Genomic DNA, 12802 nt, shown 5'->3' on the forward strand with positions numbered 1-12802 from the left:
CCACCTGGGCCAACTATGGGAAGCACAGTAAGGTCATTTGCACAATATTCATTGATAATTTCATCTACAACCTTTTGTTTCTGGCTCTCCCTCCCATATAGTTCAGGTTCTATAATCTCTGGGTTGGTTCTGGGTCGATGTTCCAAGTCAAAATGTTGGGTCTTTGCACTGCTAGAGTAGCCCAGTGATTCTAGCCCAAGAATGGTGGCAACCTTGGCACACAGAGGCTTGAGTTGCTCTATGATATCTATCATCTTGTCAGACATTTCCACCCTATCGAACTTAAGTTTAGGTGCAGAGACAACAGGTTTCCTCTGTTGCTCCTTTGATGACCATATTCCACGCAAGGAACGCCGTCGATTCGCCGGCGAGCCAACAACAATATCATCATCATCATCACCACCATCGTCATGATGCACACATGGGAGGGAGTAGCAAGGGAGGCGTTTACCGGCAGCGGTGGCCGTGGCATCGACATGGCTCTTGGGGGCCGCAGGCGAGCACGACGTCAGCTTTCTGGCGACGGCTCTCGCGGTGTGGCGAGTGTGGAGGACGAGGCCGGCCCTCTCCTCCTCCTCCTCGTTGGCGGCGGCGGCCAGGTGCCGGAGCTCAGCAAGGAGCTCCGCCAGCGCCGGGTTGCTGTGGTCCCTGCGCTGGTGGTGGTGAGCATCCCCTGCGCGTAGAGCAGCTCCAGCTTGAGCGCCCGGACGTTGCCGCCGAGCGCCAAGCTCGCCGCTCACGCCTCCAGAAAGTCGATCTACATGATTATCACATTTACATCACTAGAGAAGTTAATTGCTTTACTTCGTTATTTTTATACCAATCGGCTAGATTTATTTAGATCGACAGTTATTTATGTTGCATCGGCTCACGAGAATTACACACAAATTGGTTTTAGCTGATCGCATCAAAGCATTTATTGTTTATTTAATTATTCCAAGTAATTCATTGATTTATTTATTAGCCTTATCGATCTTCATGTTTCCTATAATTATATCATGCTCGGCTGCATGCTGTCTTGGTTAAGTCCAATCTATGTATGTGTGGTTCGATCTGATAATAGGGGCTCGTCCGATCAACTAAGATTAATAAGTAACTTAGCGGATTACGTTGGTCTAATATTTAATTGAAGTCTATTCCTATCAAGTTTCTAGCCGATCTAAGTTTTTTACAGCCGATTATTCATCCTACCGGCTAAACGCTGCTACACCAACATCCGATCGGCTCGGTACTTAGTACCTATCGGCTCGATAGCCGATCGACTTATTTTACTATTTATCTTGTCAGTTGTACGATCAAACTGACTGACACACCCACATATCTTCTAAGAATTTAGGTCCTGCACTAGAGCTGTCTAAGATTGATTCCTAGGCTTTCGTTATGTAAGATGAAGGTATATATTTTTACTATTACTGATAGAGGTGACACACTTTATATTATGCGACGTGATAAGTAGATGATCTATCATACTTTTAAGGTGTTCTGCTACCTGATGTTTTTCAGCTATGTTTGTAATCAAAACACGGCACGGGGATATTATGAGTTATTTTTTAACTCAAACATGTCGTCAAGGTTTCAGTCATCATTGACTGAGCCATATAATTATTGATTTGGTGCCAAGGGACGTGTGTTAGTTATTTTTTTTAACTCAAAACAGATGTTAAGCATGGACAAAAGTATTTTTGTCATTGCCATCGGCAAGTTATTTTTTAACTTAACAAGTACAACATCGCAGTAAATACATCATTTTAGAAGGTAGCAAACTCACCCAGATATTTTGAATGATAGTTAAAATTTAACTACATATCAAACGACTACAGATGAATCAATAAAAGAACACATTCCTTTCATGTTGTCATTAATTAATTTTTAACTCCGTAAACCTTCATGGGGACCAAAAGTCGTGGGGGTCATCAGTTAATTTTTAACTCCTCAACCAGTAAACGCACACATTCTTTTTATTTTGTCATCAGTTAAATTTTAAGCAGTGATACTGATACCCTAGGCTGCGTTCGGCAGTACTTGTCTAATCCAGATTTTCTCTTTTTCCATGTGCACGTCTTTTGAATTGCTAAACGGTGTATATTTTGCAAAAAAAAATTATAGGAAAGAGGTTTAAAAATCATATTAGTCTATTTTATATTTTTTATAATTAATAATTAATTAATTATATGTTAATCTATTGCTATGTTTTCCGTATTAGATAAGTTACCTTACCACCCCTCCCGCGAGAGCGGCCTTACTAGTATTTAGTCATGGCAGGCAAAGAGAACTTAAGCTATGTGACAATTCTCACATATCTGAATATTGTCTATACAAATAGACTGCAATGCAGTTCTTAGCACAATAGAGCATGAGAAAGCACAGCCACAGGGTTCATATATAGCCAAAAAAAACTTCAACTATGAGGAATAAACATACACCTATAGTTTTGACATATCTGAGAACGTTCTACACAGTAACACCCAATCCTTTTTATAGAGATAGGACAAAAACAGGCATCAGATTTGATATACACATATACTCCATATATATAATCATAATATTGCACTTTCTCTCAAACAAATCACTTATTTATTGACCAACATTTCATACTACCTGGTAGAATATAGGCAAACCGGGAAAGAAGATAAACTGTGGCCACGTTTGGCATTGAGTAGGAGGAGGAGGGGGGGGTTAGTTATCCGGTGCGGAAAAAGTAGTATAGTAATAGATTAGTACATGATTAATTAATTATTAATTATAAAAAATATATATAATAGATTAACATGATTATTTAAAATAACTTTTTTATAGAAAATTTTCACAAAAAATATACCGTTTAGTAGTTTGAGAAGCGTGTACGTGGAAAATGAGGGATTTGGGGTAAGTAAGGGATTTTTTCGAACGTGTCCTGTATTGACATTCAAATCTGGTAAATTTGTTTTTTTATTAGACAATGAGTATGATAATTTTAACAGAGATAGGTTCATACACGATCATAGTCTGGCAAAAGTGCAAGTTGCATCTCCTAGGCAAGAAGTTTTATGGATCAAAATCAATAGCAACCATGAAATTGCAAGTCCCTTAAATAGAGTTGATTGAAAGCACGAAAAACCACGTCCTGCAAATCTAACTAAACTTCTACCCTAAAACGCAATCTAGTGCAAAGAATCCCTTCTCATTTAATACAGTGTTTCTATATTTTATATCGTAAGACTTTTTAGTCTTGTTTAAATTTATTTATTGATAAATATATATAATTTATATATATGTCTAGCTTCATTAGCATCCATATAAATCTAGACAATGCTAAAATACCTTGAGGGAGTAATTTATAACTAGGTCACAAAAACCTTTTTCACTCTTTTGTCATACACTTTTTGCAAGGGAAAGTCAAGGAGCAACAACACACCAGATCGGAATAAGAATTTTGGGGATGTCCCCTTCCAGCAACTTAGAATTTTTTTTTTACTTTTTTCTTGTGCAAGAAATTTTTTTTACTGGATCAGAAACTTTTTACTCAAAAGAATGGCCAACAGCACACCAATGCACATCAGACTTTTTGCCAGGCAAAGCCAATGACCAACATCCAAATCAACAGCACACGAGATCGAAAGAGAAAGTCTGAGGATGTCAGTCAGGTCTACCGAGTGGACAATAGGGAAGGAGACCGCCGGAGAAGGGGATGCGACGCCGGATGGCCAGGCGGACGTGATGCCAGAGGCCGCTGTAGGCTACTGGAGATGGATGGAGGCAACATCCAGTCCGGATTTTCGGATTTTATTAAGAAAAGTCACAAAACAGTAGAAGTATTGTAGCATATGTACTGTTCATTGACACCGTAGCAATTAGTTTCACATGTTGATTGTGAATCAAACGGCTGATAATATATCCAAAATCACAGCACTGATCATCTCTAACTTTTTTTCACAAAGTTAGAGAATCTTGGATACAAGAGAGTTGTTTTTAGGTACATATAAAAATTAGGAACAGATTCACATGTTGATTGTGAATCAAACGGCTGATAATATATCCAAAATCACAGCACTGATCATCTCTAACTTTTCTTCACAAAGTTAGAGAATCTTGGATACAAGAGAGTTGTTTTTAGGTACATATAAAAATTAGGAACAGATTTGTGAACCCGTTGGAGAGAAGTTTTCTAGCCTAATTCGCCAGATCTGTTTTAGAGGGTGGTTGGAGATGCTCTTAGGGCCATTTGATGCAAATTCAATGGTCAGATCATCTAAGATTTTGTTGACTAGAAACGTAAGGTGAATTGAATTTGTGTCCGGGTATTGTAACTACAAACCAAACCCTTGGTACAAAGAATAGATGATCTGCAGTTCTTATCTTGTACTAGGTAGATTAGTACAAACTGCATCTGATCTCAATCCTTAGCACATAGGCAGGAGGATGGGTGCCAAGTTCACCACAGCGGGTTTTGTCTGGACTCAAATTCTTGGATCCACCGGCGATCCATTTAGCGCACTCATCTTTTGGCTGTGCTTATACTTATCAACCAAAATTTAAATTTTTAACCTTAAATTTGAAGTTAGTTTTAAAATTTTTTCATTGTAGATTATTTTTCAGTTTTGTTTTTTAAATCACTGAGAACATATATATATATATATACATATATATATATATAAGTTTTATTCACAAATCATTTTATGTTTGCATATATGTTGTTTGGTCTTTTTCACTAAAAGCCAAAAGAAGACCTTGTAGAAAAATTTAGAGCCCAGACATATCTCATTATATGAATTAAGTGCTTGTTATGAAAATTTCGTATTCCAACCTATCAATAACCATCAAATTCTATTGGCCCGGCTAGTGGATCGGCCACTATAGCATTATGCAAATTAAGACATTTTACGGCTCTTTGAGAAAGTATCTTGATGCACTAATTTTCTTTGTAAATTATTTTACAAATTGAGAAATTTGATAGTATTTGAGAAAATACCTCAAGGTACCAACTTCATATACCTAGAACCTACAGTATAAAAATTTTACACTAATATGGTACCTGCTTATGTACAGTGTGCAAATTTAATTAGTCTATACCTCATCCAAGTGCAGGTAATTTAGAGTTAAAAAAAAATGAGCGTTGCTTCACTCCAGCAGGAACGCGGTGCCAAATCTCAGCGGTTAAATATGCCTAATCGGACGGTGCACATGAAACGGTACCTTCAGTATAGATTTGCCCATAAAGTGGTACCGCAAGTGAAGAGAGTGGACAAAGGGTAATTTTGTAATTTCGTGTACCCTGACGAGGCGGCGACGACCCAGGCCCAACAAGGAGGCGAGGGCAAGTGACCTAAGGAGAAGCCAGATGCGCCGCCCGCCGCCAAACCACCAGGCACCAATCCAAGCCTTCTCCAGGTCACCGGCTTGCCATCGGACATCGCCTGGACTCCTCATCACCTCGTCGCCTTTGCCGGGTGTCGGGTCATCGCATCGGACGGCACGTCGCAGGCGCCGGCGAGGGGCTGGGGTACTGGGCGGTAGTGCGGTGACTTTCTTCCGCGTTGCATCAGAAAATTGGATTGGTAGTTGCTTTGTGGCTTGCGGGCGAGGGCGATGTTGCTTTACAGCTTAATTTCTTCCATGTTGCTGTTTGAAGTTTAATTTGGTCGTAAATTGATAGTGATTTGTAGTTTCTGTACAAGTTAGCTGCAGACTACAAAATGTGTTTCTGATGAAAGGCAAGTTTCCCTTATATCTATCCCTGGGCTGAACACAATCTCTGCGAATCTTTTAGTTGTTCAATTATTCTGTTTTTAATTGACAGTATCAGCTTGGCTCAGGATATTTTCTCCCATCGCACAGGCGGGGCTGCAATGGGAAGGAGAGGCTGAGTCAGCGGAGCGCAGGGAGGAAAAAAATCGCCGGCGCGCGGAGGGAGAAGAAATTTCGGCGGCGCGCGAACGGAGTAAAGCAGCAGAGGTCAGAGGAGGATTAGTTTGCTTCCCAATCGTACCCCCGTACGATGGAGGGATGGATTTAATCCTGTATCATCCGGTACTTGGTATCCCCGGTACGACATGCTGGACGGGAGCAAACCTCCAAAAAAATTCGACTGATGAATGGTATAGCTGTCAACTGATAATAAAAGAACTAAACACAAGCACTGAAACGCACCATTTCTTCATGACACACTTTCAAGCTCTATATATGGAATGATGGGAGAAAATGAAAAGAAAAAAAATGGCATTTACGCTGAAATTGAAATTTACATTACATACAATTTCTGTTCGTCTGAAGATCCCTAATTCATCGCACGGGTGAGACTTCGGAGGATTCGAGGTCATCATGACTTCTTTCCGGCGAAGGATCACCGGCAATGGTGATGGTGGCGGCAGTCTCACCATTCGCATCCGGACCCTGGCCATTGATGGCCACGGCGTCGACTTCCTCCTCCTCCTCCTCTTCTTCTTCCTCCTCCTCGCCGACCACAGGGACAGCCGGCGCCGTGCCGTCGATCAGGCCGTCCCTGTGACGACGGCCGCCATTGCCCTCGGTGTAGAGCTTGAGCAGGTTGGCCAGGTCCGGCGAGGAGGAGAACACCGACCCGGGCAAGAAGTCCACCAGCGACTGGTAGTTGTTGTTGCTGCCGTCGCCGCTCGTCTCCACGCCGGCCGGCGCCTGCTGATCCGCGTCGTCGTGCCGCGTCACCGCCGGCAAGGGCGAGGTGGCGTGGTCCATGGCGGCGGCGGCGGCCTCGTAGAGCTGGGCCTTGACCCTGCACGCGTCGAGCTGCCGCTGCAGGCCGTGCTTCTCCGTCTCGGCCTCGTGGACGAGCTGCATGGCGAGCCGCACCGCCTCGCGGTCGAACTCCCCCTGCTCCTCCAGCTGCCGCTGGTACTCCGCCGCCTCCGCGCCCGCGCGCCGCTCGCCGTCGAGCTCCGCGCGCACCGCCTCCAGCTCCCGCCGCTGCGCCCGGAGCGCCGCGACGAGCCCGCCCACGGTCAGCGGCGCGCCGTCGCGCCGCAGCTCGGCCGGCAGGTCGTCGAGCGATTCTTGCCCGTCGTCCCGCGGCGGCGCGCGCGCCACGATGGGCGCGAGCTCGAAGAGGGACACGTAAGGGTCTTCGCCGTCGCCGTCTGCATCGTCACCGGCGGAGCGCTGGTCGCCGACGTGGTCTCGCTCGCAGATCTCGCTGCCGATGGAGACGACGCGGCGGTGAGCCTCCATTCCTGCGGACATGCCCATCATCAAAAACCAATCTTTCTTGATGGCAGCTATTTAAGGGAGTTAATTTTCTTCATGATAAGCTGATAATGACCAGTTGTGCTTAAGTTCATGGATCAGGAAGCTACTGAGATTCTTTTAAACAGCCTAAATTTCACAAATGTTTAAATTCGCTTGAATTTTGATAAAACTGGCTCAAATTCAATCAAAACTAGTCTAAAAAATGAACCTCTTAGAAAGATTTCACCCAAGAGAGAGAGAGAGAGAGATCTCGCCACATAAGAAGGCCTGCTTGGCAGAGCTCTTGCTCACATTCATCTTTTCATAATCAGTTATCCCTAGCAAATAGGGCTAAATATCACTCTCTTTATCTCGGCCACTAATGATATTTTGATGAGAATCGTAGAAAAGAAACCATGCTTATGATGGAGATGGAATTACCTAATGAACTCTCAGATAACTCTAATCTCATTACAAGCTTTAGCATCAACTGGATATTTCTTAGAATTTAAGCCCATTCATATTCAGGGATTCAGGATTTGAAATTTCGGACCCCCCTTCAAAACGAAACTGCATACCTATGGGAGATTTAAAAGTTCAGAACAATAGGCGGATCTGTTCCCAATACCTATGACAGATTTAAAAGTTTCATGTGAAATTCCTACATCTAAAACACTTATTAGTCTTATCTCAAAAATAAAACACTCATTCGACTTCACAAATTTGGACAATTGTCTGTTGTATTTTACTAGTAGTATTATACTACCATTAGAGAAATGGTATTTTCTACTTTGTTAATTACTTGATTAGCAGTATTTTGTATTTTTACAATTTTATTTTTTTCAATAAAGATCACAATAAAAAGGACGATATTACCCCTTTAAATTTCTTTTACACCTAATATTGTTGGTAGTATAATTTAATCATAGCCGTCCAATAAAAATAGATCAATGATATGAATTAAATTCTACTACCAATAAAATATACCGGAGTCATTGATAGATCTTTGCACTTCGTTATTACTCCCTCCAACTTAAAAGCTCGTTGACACTTTGGATATCAACCCAATCTACAATGCTCACGTTTTCATTTGTTTTCTTATTATATTTCTATAAAAAGTATTCAAAACATAACTATATCAAAGTATTATTTATGGCAAATCTACTAATATTATTTTTTTTAAAATATCAAATCTCGGTATCTTGTCATCGATTACTGGTTAAGATTTTGATGATTTGACCACATGACTTCTTAGAAACATATGTCATCTCTGTTCTACGTTATAAGATTTTATGGTCTCACCTAAATTTACTTGTGTGCTAATGAATTTAAGTATATATATATAATATATATATTAATACATAGATGAATCTGGTCTAACCCAAAAGGTCTTACAGTATGAGATAGATGGAGTATTTGTAAAAAGAGTAGTGTGGCAATACATCTTTATGGGGATTATCGTTCAAATCACTTTCTGCCTATCTGTAATTCTGTATGCTCTGAAATCTCTTTTCCAAGGCTCCAACTTTTTTATCCCTAAAAGCTCCTACCAATGGCGTTGTGAAAGCTCAACTAATAAAGGTTTGCACCAAGATGAAATGATGCCAATGCCATCCTACAAAGTGATCAACCAACTAAACCTACTGGGAAAGCTTCATCCCAGTTCTTGATTGCATCAGCAACGACCTGAATCTGATAGAATTCTCCAACAAATTTTCTCGAAACCGACACGCGTTAGCACAATTGTTTTGTAATTTGAGACCACCAGTTCCAAATTTGAATGTGATGTTCATAGATTGGTCATTGCAAGAAGCAAAAGGGAGAAAAGTGACTGATCGATCGGTTGATTGATTACCTCCATGTTTGTCTGAATTTTCAGCCTCTGCTCCGTCTCTCTTCTCCTCCTCAATCTGCTCAGAAGCAGAGCGCGTCCTCTGCTGCTGCTGCTCCTGCTCCTGCTTCTTCTCCGGCTCCGGCGTCGCCGCTGCGGCGATGGCGGCGACGTGCGCGTCGCACAGGAGGCGTCGGAAGGCGGCGCGTTCTTGGCTGTGCGCGTCGGAGGAGGCGGAGGCGGAGCAGAGCAGCCGGTGGACGCCGGCGCAGAGGAGGCACGGCGGGGGGAGGCGTAGCCACGAGGCCGCGGCGGCGATGAGGCAGAAGGCGGCGCCGTTGGCGAGCAGCAGCGACGACAGCGCCCACTGCAGCGCCGCGCGCGCCACCACAGCCAAGAACTCGCGCACCATAGCCGGCGCCGGCGACGGCGACAGCAAGCTCAGCCGGACACCAAATTGTACAGCTCAGGAGCAATCAAAATTCAGAAACAAAGGTTGAGAATTTCACTCGGATCAATCAAGAAACGGAGAAAAAGATGGAAGAATCGAGGATGAGGAGGAATTTAGGGTTAGGTGGAGGATGGATCGGAGATGATCATTAGATCAAGTGTCAAACTTTGCAAATGGAGCACCACTAAACAGCAGCAGAAGAAGGGAGGAAAAAAAAAGTGAATATTGTGTTTATAATAGAATTGGTTGGGCCGACCACTTTTGAGAAAGGAGCTGGAAGGAGTGATGCCATGGGCCAGGGGTTTACCAACCCTTCTCAAAGAAAAATTCTTTTAGTTTTGGGAATTTGATTTTCAAGAGTGTAGGACCAAATTGTAGTTGAATGATGGTGGATTTGGTGATGACCCTGGTTGAATGGTTAGTAGGATGATCCATATATCACAGCAAAGGTATTAACGATACTAACATAAAAGATCAGTAGGGTCGGCAATAGAGGGCAGGGTCAGGTTGACCAACAACGGCCTTGACCCTAGCAGGCCCCGTTCTTGCCCAGGGCCTTGAGGGTAAATAGCACGGCAACGAGCGCGGAGCCTAGGACGGCATCAACGGTTTAGATTCATTTCATGCGGATCTGGCTAGGGCAAACAAAAAAACAATGACGTGGCTACATCATGTCTACCCCAAAATCATCCAACGACATGCATGCATAAGACAGTTTAATAACCAAACAATTTGTTTGATCAACCTGTCCTAAAAGATTCAAATACCAAACACGACCATTTCACAAGTAAGATAGGGTTAGATGAACCAGACCCATACGATAAGTCAAGCACATGCAATCCGATAACCAAACACATCCTTATCAGCATACAGATCTACGAATGTGTCACTTACACACTTATTAGTCATTCAAGAATTTCTTTCGCTATATACCTGATCCTACTAAATTCTTATTGAAAGCATATTTACACCATCGTCTTCTGCCCTGATGACTCTGCTGGTACACCACCATTGCATCTCCGTAAGATCCAGTGTTCTAGCAGAAGAAAATGAAGAACGGCATTGTATTTGTCTTTCATTAAACGCCAAACTACAAAGATTTCTTGGAACCATGTGACATTGTTATGTCATGACTTTTCTAAACATGAGCTGGAGGACAATATCGATTTTCTATTTAAAAAAATTGCTTGGAACATACTCCTTTCGATTTTTTTTAATTGATATGGTTGACTTCTAAATTTACGTTTGACCCTTCAGTTTATTTAAAATTTTGTCCAAATACCAAATTATAAATTATACTTAAATTTAATTTAGTAATAAATCTAATTATAACAAAATAATCAATAATTATATTTTTAATAGCAGAGTTTTAAAAAAGCTGGAGTACGAATTTGATATAAGAATATAATAGCTAGAAATGAATTTTATAGCATTATGTAGCTATTTAATTCTACCAGGACGGAATTGACACGAGGTCGCTGTGGATGGATGACATGGTAAAAGGTGAACATTTACATAGGAGAGTCGTGCCGTTGCAGAGTTGCTGACTCCTACTGACGGATAAGTTCACTCAGGCTTAGCTGTTTTTTTAGTTGGCAAAGAGAAAATGGGATAGCGATTGATGTTTGTGCAAACGACGATGACACGTGGACTCATCAAGGGCCATATAGGTGATGCAGGTATGTTAATTAACTCTGATCATGCAGGGTTAAACTTGTTATATTTTTATAGATAGAGCCAAAATGCGTGGAAGTGGTTGGTTGTTGCTGACTTAGCTGGCAATCCCTCGAGTACTTGCTCTGGGTTTTGCCTCGAGATGTTATTGACTCTTAGAATAATTCATTAAAAGAATTATATCATTGTTGTTTATGTTGTTTAACTTATTTTACTGTTAAAATATAGTTTAAGTACAACTTACTGTTTTTATTTAAAAAACTTTAAGTGGGTGAATGGTTGAATGTACCGAAAAATAAATGAGGTTATCTGTTAAAAACCGAAGGGGACATAGTAACGTAAAGTCTATATTTGATTAAGTCCAACAATTATGATGAAACGGAGCACCTCATTCCGCTAACTTTTAGGAACATGGTAATTCCAACATAATTCGTAGTTTAAGTTCTGCTCGGTAATAATTAACACTTTTTTAATTAAAGCAATGAGTAGAAGAGTCTGTTTATTATTAGATTTCATACAAATGGTTCGCTCATGTGTGGGATACAAAAGAACAGTCAAAGATAATGGAAAAAAACATTCATTTCCATCCTCTAAAAAAGATACTATGATCGGTAGAACAGATTTAGAGGCTGGTGTTTTCACTTATCAACCAATTAATATTTTCTAATTCCTCGGTCACCTAAAAAAGATACTAAGTAAACAAAGACAGAGCCTAAACGAAATGACATATTAACAATTTAAAAATAATTTATAGGTAAAGTTTACTTTTATGTTCTCTGCGTTCGGCGGCTCCCCCAGTTACGTTCTCTCCCTCGTTTTTCGCACGCACGCTTCCTAAACTGCTAAACGGTGTATTTTGCAAAAAGTTTCTATACAAAAGTTGTTTTAAAAAATCATATTAATCTATTTTATATTTTTTTAATAATTAATAATTAATTAATTATGTACTTATCTATTACTATGTTTTCTGTCGCAGGGTATAAGTTAACTAACACCCATTGCCGAACGCGGCCTAAAAGAAAATATAGAATTAACTACGATTGAAAACATCTAAATCAACTTCAAAATCAAACTCAAATTCAAATTTAGGCTGATACGAAGTTGCCAAAAACACGATGCCCTTTAAGCTGCTAGTAGAGCTTTACTGCAAAAGCGCAACATTTTGTGACAAATTGATTCATGACATATTGATGAGCACACACATTCAAATTTATCCAAGGCATTCAAAATTGATGATCAGACATTCAAATTGATGAGAACACGTTCAAATTGATTTGTGACAAATTGATGAGCACACACATTCAAATTTATCCAAGGCATACAAAACTGATGAGCACACATTCAAATTGATTTGTGACAAATTGATGAGCACACACATTCAAATTTGATCCAAGACACACACATACACAAATTGCACCCATTCCGAATTCGATGCACAAAAGAAAGCTAGTACTAGTTTCACTTCCCTGCCACCCTCACCAATTTTCTCACCAGCTCCAAACTCTGACGCTGCCTTGTTCGTGCAGCGCAGCGCATGCAGCTGATCGATCCGCCATTTCCGCTCGCGCTTCGCGTAATCTACACGCGCGCGCATGGAGATGGAGTGGCCCGGGACGAAGACGCACGATGCGACTGCGAGAGAGGAGAGAGCGGGAGGGAGATCAGATCAG

General features: G+C 41.3%; 1 protein-coding gene and 1 long non-coding RNA gene across 2 annotated transcripts; one reads left to right on the forward strand and one right to left on the reverse strand.

The window, feature by feature from the left end:
• The first annotated feature begins 5240 nt into the window (after positions 1–5240).
• Positions 5241–6143, forward strand: LOC121056044. The gene is made up of 2 exons (XR_005812969.1): positions 5241–5479; positions 5815–6143. It is a non-coding gene; the product is annotated as an uncharacterized LOC121056044 (long non-coding RNA).
• On the reverse strand, positions 6066–9684 carry LOC102703640 (myosin-binding protein 2-like). The gene is made up of 2 exons (XM_040529788.1): positions 9032–9684; positions 6066–7181 (listed from the first exon to the last, which is right to left on the reverse strand). Exons 1-2 carry the CDS (start codon positions 9417–9419, stop codon positions 6259–6261), a joined length of 1311 nt encoding a protein of 436 aa, XP_040385722.1. The 5' UTR covers positions 9420–9684; the 3' UTR covers positions 6066–6258.
• Between the last annotated feature and the right edge of the window lie 3118 nt (positions 9685–12802).

Source organism: Oryza brachyantha, chromosome 12, assembly GCF_000231095.2.
Source record: "Oryza brachyantha chromosome 12, ObraRS2, whole genome shotgun sequence".
NCBI lineage: Eukaryota > Viridiplantae > Streptophyta > Magnoliopsida > Poales > Poaceae > Oryza > Oryza brachyantha.